At 39.0% G+C, this 17,498-nt stretch overlaps 1 protein-coding gene across 1 annotated transcript in view; it reads left to right on the top strand.

Annotated features, from left to right (window-relative positions):
- Nucleotides 1-14,552, top strand: part of LOC149199600 (uncharacterized) — a 226,603-nt gene extending 212,051 nt beyond the window's left edge. Inside the window, 1 exon segment of the mRNA XM_089402501.1 lies at nucleotides 13,826-14,552. Coding sequence (XP_089258627.1) covers nucleotides 13,826-14,399 — 574 coding nt within the window. The 3' untranslated portion in view covers nucleotides 14,400-14,552.
- The last annotated feature ends 2,946 nt before the right edge of the window (nucleotides 14,553-17,498 follow it).

Genomic DNA, 17,498 nt, shown 5'->3' with positions numbered 1-17,498 from the left:
TAGTTTTTCCTGCTGCAGTTGTTGAGATAGGTTAGCATTGGAAATTGGCACAATATGGATATTCAAAATGTCTTAAAGTTATCTACTAGATTAGAGGAAGAATTCACATGCCTAGCAAATTCAGCATCAACAGATGTTTGGTACATTGATAGCGAGGCTTCAACTCATATGACTGGAGTATGAGAACATTTCTCGAGCTATCAAGAAGAACAAATGGACTTCCAAATTACTATGGGAAATAGAATGAAATGTACTCCAATAGGGAGAGGCACCATAGCATTTCAGGCAGAAGCAGGGACCAACATCCAAGCCACCAATGTTCTGCATGTGCCAGGATTAGGAATGAACTTGATTTCATTGTCCCAGTTACACGACAAGGGATACGATGTATACTTCATGGGAAAGAAAGTATACGTCAAGCATGCAAGTTGGAAAAAGAAAAAGCAAATTGGGATTCGAAGCAACAAGTTGTATAGATTGCAGCTTGAGTCACCAATGGCACTGATAGGTAGCAACTATAATGGTGAGAAGGAGCGAAATGAATTATGGCACAGGTGAATGGGGCATTTACACCATGGAGCACTGAGGATGCTCTGAGACACTGTTATAGTAGTACCAATCCTTAGTAGTGAACATGATGACTTACGCAGAGGATGTGGACTAGGGAAGTACGTTAAAGCAACTTTTTCTAGAAGTAACAATAGAGCAGAATGTGTATTAGGATTGATACACTCAGATATCTATGGTCCTATGTTCACAAGAGCTCATAGTGGTGGTGAATACTTTGTCACCTTTATCGATGATTACTCCAAAAAAAACTTGGATCTACTTCTTAAAGACCAAAGATGAGGTCTTTGATCATTTCTTAGAGTTTAAAGCTCTTGTTGAAAATATGACAAAGAAAAAGATAAAGGTATTGTGTTTAGATAATGGTAGAGAATATACAAACAAAGACTTCACAGATTTCTGCACAAAGGAGAGCATCAAAAGAGAGTGGACAACTCCATATAATCTGGAGCAAAATGAAGTAGCAAAACGGAAAACTAGAAATATTGTTGGGGTAGCCAAAGCTATGTTGTATGATCAGGATCTACCTAGGTATCTATGGAAAAAAATCTTGTAATACAACAGAGTATATCCAAAATAGAACTCCTCATAGAGCATTGAGGAAGAAAACACCCGAAGGGGTCTTCATAGGGAAGAAGCCGAAAGTCAGTCATCTCAGGAAATTCAGAAGTGTGGCTTATTGTCATGTTCCAGACAAGAAGCGCAGTAAACTGGATCAGACTGCAGAGAAAGGGTATCTCATAGGATACAATGAGACCTCAAAGCAATACAAAATCTACATTCCTAGTAGCAGGGAGATTCTAGTAAGACTGGATGCAAAGTTCATGGACGACAGAGCTTTTAGGAAATCTCGTGAGATGCCTGCAGAGGATCAGTGAGAGATGTTCCATTAGTCCAAGAGCAGCAGGGGTAGCAAGGAGGACAGGCAGGAGGACAGACACCTTGTTGAGTACAGTGACCAACACTAGTATCGCCTCAGAAGGAGGAAATGCAGATAGTTCTCAGCAGATGGAACGACAAGATCAGGAGGAGGAGTTAGTTGAGGCTCCCACCACCACTGGTAAAACCAACAAGGAATTACGACAGACACTGAGGGACGCATAGGAGTTTGTTAGAGCTTCTAGAAATGAGAAAAGGCAGCGTAGACAACTTGATAGATACTACGCATTGGTAGCTTAGGTTGAAGAACCCTCTAGCTTTCAAGAAGCTGTTCAACACAAAGTATGGGTGGATGCCATGGTAGAAGAATACAACTCTATCATGACGAATGATGTTTGGGAAGTAGTACCTAGACCAGAAGATAGATCAGTTGTAGGATCACGATGGATCTACAAGATCAAGTATGCTGCAGATGGCAGTATAGAGAAGTACAAGGCAAGGTTCATGGCAAAGGGGTATGCTCAGAAACAAAGAATAGACTATGAAGAGACCTTTGCCCTAGTTGCTCGATACACCTCTATCAGATCTGTTATATCTGTAGCAGCGCAAATGGGATGGGAGATTCACCAAATGGATGTCAAGGCAACATTCTTGAATGGAATGATATAAGAGGAGGTGTATATTGAACAAGCCAAAGGCTTCGAAACTCATGAGAAGAAAACTCATGTTTGTAGATTAAAGAAAGCCCTGTATGGGCTCAAGCAGGCACCTAGAGCATGGTATGGTCGGATTGATAGTTACTTGCAGCAGTTGGGATTTATCAAGAGTGATGTTGATCCCAATCTCTACTATTTGATGGTAGAGAATGAACCATTGATTCTGGTATTATATGTAGATGACTTGCTCCTAATTGGGTCATCCAGGCTCATACAGGATTGCAAGAAGAATCTTGAAGCTAATTTCGACATGAAGAACATGGAGTTGGTGCATTATTTTTTAGGGTTGGAAGTTTGGCAGAAGAATGGGGAGATCTTCCTTGGACAAGGAAGATATGCTACAAAAATTCTGAAGAGATTTAGAATGCAGGATTTTCAACCCATGGCTACTCCCATGATCACCAACTGGAAGAAAATAGATGTATTAGGAGATAAGGAAGTAGACCCCACCTTGTACACGCAACTGATTGAGTCGTGTTGACCACTACGTGTCAACGACCCATAGCAGTACACCCGCTTTTTTCGCAAAAGGGATAGTGCTTGATCGATGTGTCCATGCCATTCAGCTATCATCATCAGCCTCATCGTCATCTTATAATGTGAACCCACTCTGAATATATATGATGTAAATAATCTCAGCAGATCCGTGTCATATATGTAATTGCCTAGGTAAACCTACTTTCTTGGTGACGATCTACATTCGGGGAGTTTTTTTGTCTCACCGATCCATTCTCGGATGGTCGGCAGAGTTTTCCTTCAGTTTTACCCCAAAGTCAAAATGGATTTTGTCACTGAGATCTTAGGCGAGTCCTAGTGTTCTAGATCGAGTCTATGTAAAAGAGATTTGGAAATAATCTTAACTATTTCATTAGGTTATTTTATTACAAATTGCATGGTCTGCTGGATTATATTTGTGTCGCAAAAATGGGTAGTCTGTGAGGGTATATTACAAATGGGTTTTCCACCTTATGATGTAAAAAAATATGAAAATCATGATATAAAGTGTCCTGAGGGTTGGAAAAATAATTTATCCCCTCATAGGTTAATTAATTAAATTTTCTAGCAAAAAATTAATTAAAATCCTAAGCCAGAAATTTAATTAATTCTAGGTCCTAGGTAAATTTAAATTCTCCAAAGGCAAAATTCGTTGGTCCTTAAAAATTAAATTTTAAGAGGCCCAGGGACTAAGGTAAATTAATTATTTTGATAAATTTTAAACCTTTGATCCCTGGGGTTAAGTCAAAGTCAAAATTTTGGGGAAATTAACTCAAAAATTTAATTTTTGAGTTAATTAAAATGCATTTAATTGAAAAATTCGAATTTCCCCAAATATTTAAATATTTCGACGGATGAGATTAAAAGGAATTTTAATCTTCATCAACAATCGAGATTGCTTTGACGAGGATCACTCGAACTAGCCGTTGGAGGATTTATCTTTAAATAGGAAGTCATTCATCAGCCAATTCATTCGACCTTTGAGTCGTGTGCTTAGCAAGAAGCTCTTGTGTAATATTTTTTCAAATAATAAAGAAATACTTTGGGGTTAAGTTTTGCTGGTGTTACTTTTCATGGGAAAACTGTAAATTGTGTTGTTTTCATGCATAATTTTTTCTAAAGCCATTGATGATAGGTTCTAAAGAGTGACGTGAGTACATGTATCTTGCTCAGTTGCTGGGGTTTGAATAATAATCTAAATTTTGAACGTAATAGCAGGTATCACTATTTGTCTGAGTTTTATTATTATTTTTTTGCTCTATTTTTAATGGTTGGATTGAGTTTTGCAGGAAAATCTTGATTTTAGATCCTCAGACGTTAGGCGAAGTTTTTAGTTGGACCAGCCATCTCCCGATCTATGTTTTCTATGGAACTCAGTAAAATTAATCCTGGGCTTAGCATAAGATTTTTTTTGTTGGTGATGCATGAAGGGTTTCGAGTTAGCACCTCTTTAAAATTTAAAAAATTAATTTTGTATGTGGGAAATTGATAGATATGGCTGTTGAGAGCCTTAGATTATCAGATCTGGGAGTGGAGTTGGACTCATACTTCTCAGATCTGATAGATCTATCATTCTTGTGCAGTTTGTAAATTCTATAATTATTTTAATTTTTTATAACATGGGTTTTTATGGGTTTTAGTTTTTATCATTGTCTATATCGTTTGGGTGTTTTCTTGTTGTCGTGCAGCTACAAATCCAAGGAGGAAATTTGTGTAGAGTCCAGATCTAGGCCCTGGAGGGTAAGATTTGGATCTCTGTGGATATTATTCAATTTTGTTATAGTTCAAGGGTTTAAAATTTTTTTAGATCTGGAAACCTTCATTAAGTTTTCAAGGCTAAATCTGAAGCATAAAAAATATATTGACATGGAATTCGATTTTCTGGGTTTATGTTGGGTTTCTTGAGGCTACCATTGGTTGCCTGGAAATTCTACCTGGGTTCTTCCTTTTATTCTTCTTACTGCAGAATTTTCGATTTTTTTTTTAAGAAGGCCCATAGCCTTTTGCTGCTGCCTACATTCTCCATTAAATCTACAAACCCCTCACGCTGCCTGTCCGTGTCTTTTTCGTCTGCTGCGTCCTCCATTCTTCTCCCATAGTATTCTTCTCCCATCCACGACTTCTCCTTGCTATTGCGTTACCCTCCATACTTGCAGCTCCATTTCGCACATCTCCCTCAACCTCCCGCACCCAACTCTCTTCTGCCAGTCTGCTGCCTCTTCGAAAACCGTTGCGCTCACTACATACTTGCTTTATTCTTGTTGTTGCATGATCTCCCATCGCTGCAGGTCCTTTCTCCTCCCGTCGACCTGTCCGCAACCCTCCCCTCCAACCTGCAAACAATCCACATCCTCCATTCGACCTCCCGCGTCCAGTTTTCCTCCGCCGTTTCTGCTCCCTCTCCTCCTGCGGCCTTCCTTTATCTATCTCCCATGCTTGCAACCTTCTTCTCCTCCCCAAACCTACATCATTCTCCCTTGCATTCACAACTCTTCACTCCTCTGCCTAGGCTCCTCGACCTGTAAACCTGTGCGAGTCCACCTCCTCCATCTTTACGGCGTTGCAAACCTGCACACTGAAACACACCTTTGATTTCATATAATGTGTTAGGGTTAGTTTCATTTTACTCATTCGACTTTTTAATTTTTTCATTTGCATTGTATATGCATTAGGTTAGTTTAATTTCTCATTTTATTTTTAATATGTATATGCGTTAGGGGTCAGGGTTTATGTATGTTTTCATTTTCATTTGAAATTTGATTTTGTCTTGATTTTTTTATTTTTCATTTCAATTTGTTTTCATTTGATTTTTTATTTATATATATTTTCTTGATTTCCTTTTTCTTTTTATTTTTGATTTTTTGATTTGATTTCTGTTTTACTTTTTTTATTTTTTATTTTTAACTTATGATTTTGATTTTTTTTTTATTCTCATAAGAAAAGCATTAAAACATTAAAAAACCTAAAAAGTTTCTAAAATTTAAAAAATCTAAAAAAATTTAAAAAACATTAAAAAATATTAAAATTTTTTGGTGACTCTAGAATTCCTAAAAGAATTCAATCAAAAGAGGATTTGCGCTTTCACATTAAATTTTTTTAATGTGGCCTATGGCCCATTAAAATTTCAATTTACTAACCCTTTTGATTTGTTTTACTTTTGTCACATAAAAAATATTGATTTCTTCATTTACCACATTAAATTGATTGCCTAAGGGATGATTAAAATTCAAATTTAAAGTACCTTGGTGTCATTGGTGTTAAATGTAAAATTTTAATTTTTGTGGTATTGATTTCTCTATTGGCAAGTGCAAATGATATTGCCTATTGGAAAATGATAAATGATCCTAGATTTGAGTTCTTAATGAAAATGATCTTAAATCTGGAATTTCTTGCATGTTAAAGTTTTGAGAATTCATACTTAATTGCATGTTAAAGTTTTGAGAATTCACACACTTAATTGTTCATGATCGTCGCTTTGCCACATTATAAATTGCTCTAGGTAACTTGCTTTTATTTAGTCCTTGGTTAATTGAATATAAAGGCACTAGTCTATAATCATTTCTATCTTGTGGTTCTGGCTTGGTCATGTTAGTGTTTGATCTATTTATCTCAATTAACCAGGACTCATTTACATTTGTCAAGTTGTCCATCTTTAAGTCTCCTAGAGCCTATGTTCCACAGGCTATTCTCACTCATTCACCTTAGGGACTACCCCCTTTGACTTGTCTAGGAGAGAGTTTAAACGAAGTGAGTAAGGATTAGAGTGACAACCCTTATTCTGAGATGTCGTGATGCCTAGACACTTTGTGTGACAACAGGTTGCTCATGTATCTAGTCAACACTAGGCCGAACATTTGCTTTGCTGTCAACACTCTTAGTCAGTTCATGGTAGAATCAAAAAAGGTGCATTGCGCAGCAGCTAGGCACGTCCTTAGGTATGTGTGCGGAACAGTGGAATATGGGTTGAAATACTCCTGAGGGGAGGACATCAGATTGAATGGGTTCACGGATGCAGATTGGGGAGGTAGTTTAGTAGATCGAAAAAGTACCTCAGGATACTGCTTTAGGTTGGATCAGGGATGATATCTTGGTGTAGTAGGAAGCTGAAATCAGTAGCTTTGAGCTCAGTAGAAGCAGAATATATGGCAGCCAACACAGCTACGTGCGAAGCTATATGGCTTAGAAAATTGCTTGTGAGCTTGTTCAGAAAGGGGATGGAGGCGACCATGGTTTATTGTGATAATCAGAGTTGTATCAAACTCTTTGAGAATCCAACGTTTCATGATCGGTTAAAACACATAGATATCCGATGTCACTTTATCAGAGACTATGTTCAGCGTGGTGCAGTACAATCCCCACAGGAGAGCAGGTAGCGATATACTCACAAAGGCTCTCAGAAGAGTTAAGTTCGCTCAATTCAGAGAGCATATGGGTATGGTAGAAAATCTGTTTCAGTAGCAACAATAGTTTGCAGCGCAGGGTTGGTTGGCAGTGGCAGTGCCAGCAACAACACAGATGTAGAAATTTAGAGGGAGTTGTAGTACGGATGCAATGTTGACATTGGCAAGGTCAACAATAGTACAGATGCAACATTTGCGCAAAGGTTGGTGGATAACATGACAGACATCAACAACGCAGAGGGAGATGCTATAGAACCAGTGTTTTAAGAAACGGTTGTTTCGATACCGAAACGGTCGGGTTGATCCGAGCCATTACCCTCTGCTGTGACCCGACCCTTGGAACGGTTCGACTGGCCGAGTCAGCCATGACTCGGCCAACTCGGCCGTTTCCGTTATGACTCGGCCGAGTCACAAAAAAACGCCCAGGCACACGTCAAACTGCGATTTAATAAAATTTTAATGGATTTTTAAAGTGTTTTTTGGTTGGTTTGGACTCCAAGCAGTTATATGAATTTGCTAAATGACTTTTGGGGTCCATTTCCCCCTCCCAAACCCTATTTAACACACCCAAGTGCTCTCATTCTCTCACAACAATCTTATGCATTTGAGTGAGAGTCTTCTTTGAGAGTTAGTGAGCAGTTCTTGAGCTTGTTTTGGAGCAGCAGTGAGGAGTCTTGGAGGAGCATTGTAGCTGGAGTGAGGAGCTTCTTGGGCAGCCATTTGGAGCAGCATTGAGGAGCTGATTCTTGGAGCAAGCTTGAGGAGGCAGTTTGTGCCTGGAGGTATTTTTTTTCACCTCTATAAATCTGTTTTTGCTTAGTAAATTTTAGGTGCATATCTAGAAAGCTTAGAGAGTGTTTTTTGTCAAAAACACTATAGATCATGCCAAAAGCGTAACAAAATTTATCGACAATCATACATTGATTTTGAGCCTCATGAGGAAACACACTGGGCGCAAGGATATTATTAGGCCTGCCATCACTAGATTTGCTACACATTTTTTGACATTGCAATCTATGCTTTCCCAACATAGAAACTTGCAAAATATGTTTTCCAGTGATGAATGGAATCAAAGCAATTGGTCTAACAAACCGGAAGGCAAAGAATTGAAAAGGAAAGTCTATGAAGAAACTTTTTGGAGAAAGGCAGCAGAGATTGTGAAGCTTGCTAAGCCACTAGTTAAGGTGTTGTGGTTGGTGGATGGGGAAAGGTTGGCTATGGGCTTCATTTATGAGGCTATGGATCAAGCAAAGGAGCAAATAAAGACGGTATACAAGGATAGAGTGGCAAAGTATGGGCCCATTTGGGCAATCATTGATGAAAGATGGAACAATCAACTCCATCGCCCTATACATGCAGCTGGGTATTTTTTGAACCCGCGATATCATTATAAAGCTAAGGAGTCAGGAGCTTTGAGGGGGGAGGTCAGAGATGGACTGATTGATTGCATTGATCGCATGATCCCATTGGAGTCTGATCAGCTGGAGATACACCGACAGGCCACAATCTTCAGCAATGCTTCAGGTACCTTTGGGAAGAACCTAGCAAAGATTGCAAGAGAAGCAGATGAGCCAGGTAAACAAAAATTTCAATTTTCAAATTCTTAATAGTTTTACTTTTTTTTTTTAAAGTTTGTTAAATCGTTTATAATTTGAAAGTTAGATATAATTTGTAATTTTGTTGAGCTAACTCATTACACTCCTATGTGTTTTGCAGCACAATGGTGGGAGGCCTTTGGTGGCCATTGTCCTGAATTGCAAAGGTTTGCAATTCGTATTTTGAGTCAAACTTGCAGTGCATCTGGGTGTGAGCGCAATTGGTCTGTCTTTGAGAGGATTCACACAAAGAAGAGAAACCGTTTCAATCAAAAACGGTTAAATGATCTAGTTTATGTCCAATACAACCTTCGGCTCAGACGAAACCATTTGCTGAACAAAAGACCTGATTCAGATCCCATTGTGTTGGAAGACATTGATCCAACATCAGATTGGGTAGTGGAGAGTCGTCCAGCAGAGTTTGATCCTGATGAGGATCTTGATTTAGATTTAGATATGGAGACATCAGTTGAACTTGAACATGTTGTTCAACTTCAGCCTGTTCAGTTGAATGCAGATCCCAATCCACCAGCCTCAGTCTCACAGCCAGCAAGGACTCCAGTTGTAGGTGCTTCCTCTGCTCAGCCACGACAGAAGCGCAGCCGCATATCTACTCTATCTCAGCTTGCATCTACTGTAGTTGCACAGCCTGCTAGTGGTACCACTTCTACAGTTGTAGTTGGAGATGATGATGATGAGGAGGAGCCATGGGGCCCCCTGTTTGATTCTGATAATGATGATCCAGAGATTGATCGACATGATCTTGGCTCCTCTGGAAGTAGCTACTAGCTAGTAGTACTGTAGTACTAGTACTGGAGTCTGGTCACCGTCACAGTTTACTTTTGTTGTAGAGGCCATTTCTAGCCTCCTTGGTTATGTGTTTTTTGTTTTGAGTCTTTGATCATGTATGACAGTTGACTATGTATTGCCATTGGGTACCATTTTGATATAATGGATTGGTTCATGAGCCTACTTTGATCATATGTTGTCTTCCATCTATATTATAATGCTGTGTGTTTGGAAACATGAATGAAAATCTTTAAAATTATGTTTAAAATCTTTAAAATTATGTTTTTTTATAAAAAAATAAATATTTAATGTATTTTTTACAACGACCGAGTCATTGAAATCGAGCCGGCCGGGTCATTACCGTTTCGGAGTCGGAGTCGGAGTCGATCCTCGGCCGAGTCGAAGGCGGAGTCGAAGTCGATCCTCGGCCGAGTCGGAGTCGGAGTCGGAGTTTTAAAACTATGTATAGAACAAAGTGATGCTTCAATAGGTTACATTGTTAGAGCACATTCCTCGCTAAGAGGGAGCGCTGATTTCTAGTAGCATCGGATGTGCTCTAAGTCTCAAAATTTGCAGGGAGGCTTAGACAGATGCATTCTCCAATTCCCAAAAATTGTTTTGGGAAATTCCACTTGGAGACACTTTTATTAAAATAATTAATTATTTTTGATGGGACCTTAAGTCTAAACTTAGGAAATTAAAATAATTAATTGGTAATAATTAATTATTCTAGAAGAAGGCGAAGATCAGGCCAATATGATCCTAGCCAGTGATTAGAATCTAATCTGGGTTGTTGATTGATCAACGAGAGGATTATAAGAGGAGACTTGATGAGCACGTGGAGAACACACTGAAGGTAGATACTCAGGTACCTGAGTAAGTTCGATTTTCTCGCTGGTCGAAGTTTGACAAGAGAAAATTGAATTAGAGGGAGAGTTACAGGTGAGAAAGGAAGAGAGGGCATCAACATCTTTCAAGAGTGCAAGGTAGCAAGACGTAGAGCAGGAATAGGGTGACACAAAAAGGGGCAATGTAGAGGCAGATTGACGCAGAGCTTGCGTGGGAAACTAGACGCTGGGCCAGTGTGAGAAGTTTGACGCAGAAGAACGCAGAAGGATTCTAGGGAAGAGGAGTACTTCACCTAGATAATAAATTTGTCAGGAAGCATCTGTAAAATTTCTCACCCCTATTTTGCTGGTTGTAATTTGTACATGAGAATTTGCTGAAGAATAATAAAGAAGCCCTCATCTGCTACACCGTTTTTCCCACATTGGGTTTTTTCGAGGACGATTGTCCAAAAATAACTGTCATTGTGATTGTATTTGTGCCAGTACTTTTCCTTACATTTACTTTCTGCAATGGTTTAACTGTGAAGGCTGTAGTAGAATATGTTTCGATATTTGCTGTAAATAACTTATTTCTGAGATAATAAGTAGAAGAAATAATATTAATCACTGCAGTAGGATTTCTATTTAGGAATTTTCACAAGTAGTGGCCATCTCAACAAAATGTTGAAAACCTCCTCTTTCCTTCTATTTAGCTATTCACAATCCCTTTTGGGGTGAGAAGATTTGTTCACAATGATTGCTGATCTGCAAGGGAAAATCAAACTTCTTGAGACTATAAGTTCCCTAAGGAAAATTTTCTCTCAATGTGTGCTCTTCTTCCTTCCACTCGACGCTAGCTCTTCTCTAGCAAACTGTTGCAAAACCACTGCGCCCAGCTAGAGATCTACTCTGCGAAAATACTGAGTTGCTCCCTCTGCCTCTGGAATCACTCAATCTGGAGAGATCGAATTTTTTTGCCCCTTAGAAAAATCGAATCTCCTCAAGTAACGCGACCTCTTGCCAAAGTGACTGCGTTGCTCCTAGGAATTTTGGCCTGCTGCCAACAATGAGCAGCAAAATTCCTTCTCTTTCTGCCTTTGAGCTATCCGATTGATCAATTGCGCTCTGATGCCATGTGAAAATTCCAAGCTGGAATCCTATTGCAACGACTAGAAATTATTCTCCTAATTGTTAATTTAATTTAACAATTTATTTACTGTTTGCTACAACAAATACTTAATAATTCAGTTTGCAACTTACACAAATAAAACTGCAGAAGAATAAATGCTGGAAGAAATGCTAACACACACATAAAATAACATAGTTATTTTTGGACAAAAATCCTCGGAAAAACCCAACTTGGGAAAACCGGAGCAACAACCGAGGGTTTTGTTATTATGCAACAGTGAAATAACCTGAGTACAACTGGATGTTGAAACTGGCAATCCTACAGAGAAATACTGGCAAAAATCTAGTGAGGAATTTTACTCACCCCACAGGCGATCTCTCGACACAACTTACCTTTAGAATTTCAACCCTCTGAGCTTCTTTGCATAGCTGGCTAGACGTCTAGCCTCGAACTGGACTCTGATGAAGTAGTTTTTCCTTCTACTAACTGGAAGGACGCTTCTTCGGCACTTTGGGACTCCTTCCCGGTCTCTGGAACTGAAAACGTCAATCTCCCTTAGCAAATTGACTTTGCCTCTAGAGGCTACTGCGCTGCCCCAGTGTCAGCCTCTCTGTGGCTCTTCTACCTCTCTGAAAATGCACTCACCGGATCTGGAATCCTTGTTCCGGCGTCACTGTCTCTGCTCCTCTCTTATTGCTTCAATCTCAGGCTCTCTCTCTGACAATTGTTTGCTGCTACTTTGGAAATCGATTTGCTCAGAAGTCGAGCTGCTCAAGTGTCTTATCCAAGTGCCCATAGACTTCTTCTTGTAATCCTCTGTTGGGACTCCAAAGGCCAAGATTAAATCTTAATCGATGGTCAGGATCATCTTGAAGTCTGTTCATGTGAGTTTCTAGATCGTTCACGCCTTGACTTAATTAATACTGATTAATTAACCATATTCCCTAAGTTTAGACTTAGGAAATATTTAAAAACTGGTTAATAATTTGATTAAGTCATTCTAGGCAGAATTTCCAGAAACAATTTTTGGGTTTTGGAGATCTCATGTATTCAAGCCTCTCCACAAAATTTCAAGGCTAGAACACATCCGATGCTACAAAAACTAACAAATGTCCAGTCAAATATTCTTAGAATATTCGGCCTTCTATCCAGTCAAAGATTCAGTCAATAGCAAGTCCACAAGGTCAAGGTCAATGCTGGTCAAACAGAGAAAAGTCTTGGTCAAACTTTGCTGGTCAACTTCTCTCTCTCCTTCGCGTGTGTGAACGGATGACACTTAGAACAGGTCCAAATTTTTGTTGTGTTGGATGCCAAATGAGGAGGATCACTTGTCAATATATACATGTTCAAACAAGTGGGTTTTGAACAAGGGTCAAACCTTCCATGAGGTGGGGCCAACCTGTCAAACTGGGGCCGACATGAACAGCATAATAATAGTAATTTTTCCTTTGAATTTGTTGACAAAAATATCGACTGCAGCTACATATTTTCAATGCTGTGCAGGTCTCGTTTAATTTGCATTAGGCAGGTGCATTAAGCCTACACTGCCCATATTGCATTGGGTACAATCTTTAAAACGAGGGAAAGTGCCTGGAAGTTTTTGAGGGATTTATTTCCAAGGTTTTATTTATTTGTATTTTTAAATGATTATAAATAAGGTAAAAATTCACAATTGGGCATGTTATCAAGTAACAATCCATACATCATTATATTTTGTCAAGTAAGATTGGACATGTTTTGTCTTTTCATTTTAATCACGCTGGCCATCTGTGTGAGCATTTAGGTTGAAGCAGTTATTCTCAGTCAGATCAGAGGTGTCAACAGTTTACATTACTGTCAATTGCATGAAAAAACAGTCAAACTCAAGTTTGTGCATTGCTAGCATATAGCTCCTCACGAAATCACATTAAGAGTGAAGGGAACTTTGATACATTTATCAATCTCAACACGGCAAAAGGGTCATTGAGTATTACATCAAGTTTTATTGAAAACATCAAATTAGCACTTTGAGCAACCATAAAAGCATAAATGGCTATGGAGTTATTTGCAATCATAAACTTTATAGGAACATCCTACTACATGCCAAATTTATTTAGATTTTTACTTAGATAAGCTATTGTTAGTTAAGAACTAAATGGAACTTAATGTTGGAATCATAATAGCTATATCCGTTGTACTGAAATGAAGACTTGGATTTGTTCTTTCATGTTCTTTGTTGAAGTTATCTAGGCAAGTGCATTCTTTACCATCGTATTTTACAGCAACTGAACTCTGCAAATTTATGTTTTCTGGTGCTTTTCCAGATATGTTATATATTATTCTGTATCTGCTTACAATATTGCCGTGTTGTAATCTAATAAAAGAATAGATATGATTGGTGGCATCTAAATGATTCTACTCTGCTGAAGTTTGTTTCAATGCCTTTCAGGGTTCACATTGGTGCGGAGCTTTTTGCTGCAAACATGGACAAGAAGAACCAGCTGAATGGAATATCAATTCAACAGGGCTTCCAACTGCCCTTAAGCCTTTGTATACAGGTCAAAAACATTTTACCCACTAGCTCCCGTAAAGTGAGGAGGATCTGTTGTATCTTATTAGCTCAACCATCAGTTGATTCACATGGAGGAACTGCAGAAGAATATGATGCTGGTTGGAGGCTAGGTTGGAGTGGGGAGGAAACGGAGAAAATATTAAACCTGACTGAGGAGTTGTTTGTTAAGATGAGGTTGATACGATCTGGAACAAAACTTGCTAATTTTGAGCTAGATAAATGTCAATTCAGAGGCCCAAATTTTGAAAACACTCAACAGACAGGAAAGGCATTTGTTACATTTGAAGTGGATAAGAGGGGACAAGGATTCGCTATGTGTTTATTAGATGTTTCAGGTTTACCATGTGGATTATATAAAACATTATGGCTCTGTGCATGTCTTGACAACAAAGGTGATTTTTGGAACTTGCCATCTTTAAATGCCGGTCCTGTATTCAGCATCAAGCCCTAGCCTTAAGGGCAGGGATTATCTTAAAAGTTAGAAGCATTTCTTTGCATTCAAGATCTGTTTTATTCTAATATCACTCACATAGTAAAATTATGGAGCTGTTTGGTTCCAAATAGAAGCTCAATAAAATTAAAACTTCAAAGAGTGAGTTTGACATGGTCAAATTGCAAAACAAGTGTGGCATTGTCCATATATCTCCGAGGCTTAATATATATCATAGAATCTTAAGAACAAACAATTTATTTGTACGGCTATGTTTAAGTTGTTGCAAATTTAAGATTTATTTATTGCCTATCTTGTTGTTTGGGGGTTAGGTCTTGGTCAACGTTCCTTTCAGATGTCCTTTTCCTCTTAAGAGTATGATTTCTGTCCTGGATGCATCACGAGATGATTTTTAGGGGGGTAGTCCTTATTTGACTGGTTGTGACTTTTTCTGATTCCTTCAGCTGATCTGAATGATCCTGGCCATCTCAATTCTTCGATGAGGAAGCTTCTTGTGATCTCGAAAGGGTCTTCATCTGCCTCTTATTTTACGCCTTTAACATTGACAATGATGAGTTTGATTTGTCTCTCCTACTCCAACACTATGCTCTTAACTTGTTAGAATCCTCTGTTCTCAGTTGTCTCCCCCGTTATCTATGCCAATATTTGAGTTTTTTACGTGTTCTTTGATTTCTATTTCTGCTTCGTTCACGTGACTGATGTTGGTTTCATCTCCTGGTGTTCCTATTTCTTGGTTGATGTTGCCTTTTTCTGGTAAGGCCTTCCCTACCTTCAAAGCAGCTTCTCTTCTAATTGTTTTATGTTTTCCAGTAAGTGTTTGTTTCATTTCTAAATTTCTTCTAGGTGGCATTCCATGGTATAAGTTAGCTTCTTTCGTAATTACATTTTGGATCCTTGGTTTATGGTTGTCCATCTTGGGTTTCCCTACCCGGAACTTTAGGGTTTTGATGATGCTTAGGTTGTTGTAGTGATTTTGCCATAGTTCTTTGTTGCTGCGCTTATGGAAGTTAAACTGTTCCTCCAGTATCACCATGTTGCTGCCTTCATTGGGGGGTTTAGTTCCAGCATGCTAGTGGTTGGGCTATAAGTGGACTCAGGGTTTGAGTGTAACAATTTTGATTCCATCCATGCCAACTATTTTCTGTTTTGTTTACTGCTCCATTGAGGCTACGAACGGTGTTGGATGGGGTGGAACTTGATTTATATCTTCACTGTCATACAATTTATGTATCTTTTTGCCATCTTTCTGAAAGGAGAGGTGAATTGCTTCCTTGATAGGATGGTATTTCTTTCCATCATGTGCATTGACTTCATATCCTGTCCATCAATGCCCATTTTCTTTGTGTATATGATGGTTCTCTTTCATGACCTTGCCAACATATTGGCCCAGAGAATATATATATATATATATATATAGAGAGAGAGAGAGAGAGAGAGAGAGAGAGAGAGAGAGAGAGTAAAAACCTACCTTTTCCTTGCCTGAGTTCTCCCACAAACTCTTCGTGCACCTCTGAAAGAGAGAAAGAGGGCATGGAATGTAATTAAAACTCTATTGGTAATTGCTAAGTTGCAGGAAACATGGGTCTAGGGTCCGTTTCCGTATGGAAACGAACTGGAAATGGGGAAATCCGTACGGTACAACTTGGAAACTCGTTTCCGGTTGTACTGGCCTGTTTCTCGAGGAGGAAACGTGGCCAGTACAGCCGGAAACGAGTTTCCGGGCCGTACAGTGGAGTTTCCCCACGCAAATTCACTTTTTCTTATTTTTTTATTATTATTTTGTTTTCTATTTTTTAATTGGGCAACTAAAGTGGCTTCTAGTTGCTTCTAGATGCCTCTTTCAAGTTATAAAAGTGACCTTTGCCTCATTCTCTCATCACACAATTGAGCAAGTCATTTCTCTTAGAGACTAAAAATTTTAGCAAAGGAGAAGAGAGGAAGAGAGCAGTGATTTCAGCTAGGGTGTTTTCAACAGTGAGCAAAGGAGATTTCAGCAGCAAGAGAAAAAGATTTCAACAGCATATTAGGAGTGCAAAGTTTCCGGCTATGGCATTCTTGGCTTTTTGGCTCAGCTATAGCCATATTTCTCGTCTTTTTTGGAATTTTGGGGTAGCTTCAGCTACAGAAAATTAATTTGAGTAAGCAACATTCATTTTCTTAGTTTTTTTCCTACTATTTCTTCAATTTTTCGAGGGTTTATGCTACCAAAAATATGAAAAACGTTTTTTATTTACAGATTTGTTTTATTTATTTATTTTTGCAGCAATGGCTTCCAACCAGAGTGCAGCTGCAAGTTCAAGCCCTAGGGCCAACCCAAGGGCTGAATATTATCCTCTTTGGAGGCATGTTCAGAAGCTTCAAAAATGTGGAGGTGGTGGCTCATGGGAATGGCGATGCAATCTTTGCAATAATTCGTACAAGGGCTCCTACCCAAGTGTAAAGGCACATCTTTTGCATGGAAGAGGACATGGGATTGTAGGTTGCACAAAAACGGCAGACCCATTGGCAAGGAGGGCATATCAAAGAGTGCAAGATGAGGCAAATGTTATTAAGAGAAGGCATGATGAGTTTAGTCAAGCTACTCCTCAAGCTTCATCTAACATTGAGCCAAAGATTGTAGTTGAAGCAGGAAAGAGGAGAGCCAGTGCCACTCAACAACATGAACAACCAGCGCCCAAAAATACCAGAGGGGCATCCCCTTCAGTTCAGGATAACATAATTGCTAAATTGGTGAATGCCCAAGCGAGAGAAGAAACTGATTCCAGAGTGGCTAAGTGCATTTATGCATGTGGTATCCCATTCAATGTTGTTCGCCCTCCTTACTGGCAAGATATGATAAGGGGAATTAGCAAAGTTCCTCAAGGGTACAAGGGGCCCAACTATGAGAAAGTCAGAACTCAACTTCTCAAAAATGAGGAGTTTGTGGAGGATATTTTATCACCAATTCGTTCTTCTTGGAGTAGCTCTGGGGTTACCATAGTCTTAGATGGATGGACAGATACAAGGCGCAAACCATTTATAAATATCATTGCCACTTCCCCCAAAGGAGCAATGTTTATCAGGGTGGAAGATTGCTCAGGAGAGGTAGAAGATGAACAG

Source organism: Pinus tabuliformis, chromosome 2_1, assembly GCF_031772625.1.
Source record: "Pinus tabuliformis cultivar Carrire ecotype Pingquan chromosome 2_1, CPIR1, whole genome shotgun sequence".
In the NCBI taxonomy this organism is placed as follows: domain Eukaryota; kingdom Viridiplantae; phylum Streptophyta; class Pinopsida; order Pinales; family Pinaceae; genus Pinus; species Pinus tabuliformis.
Note: the sequence above shows the minus strand (reverse complement) of the source record. Positions and strands in the feature narration are given on the sequence as shown.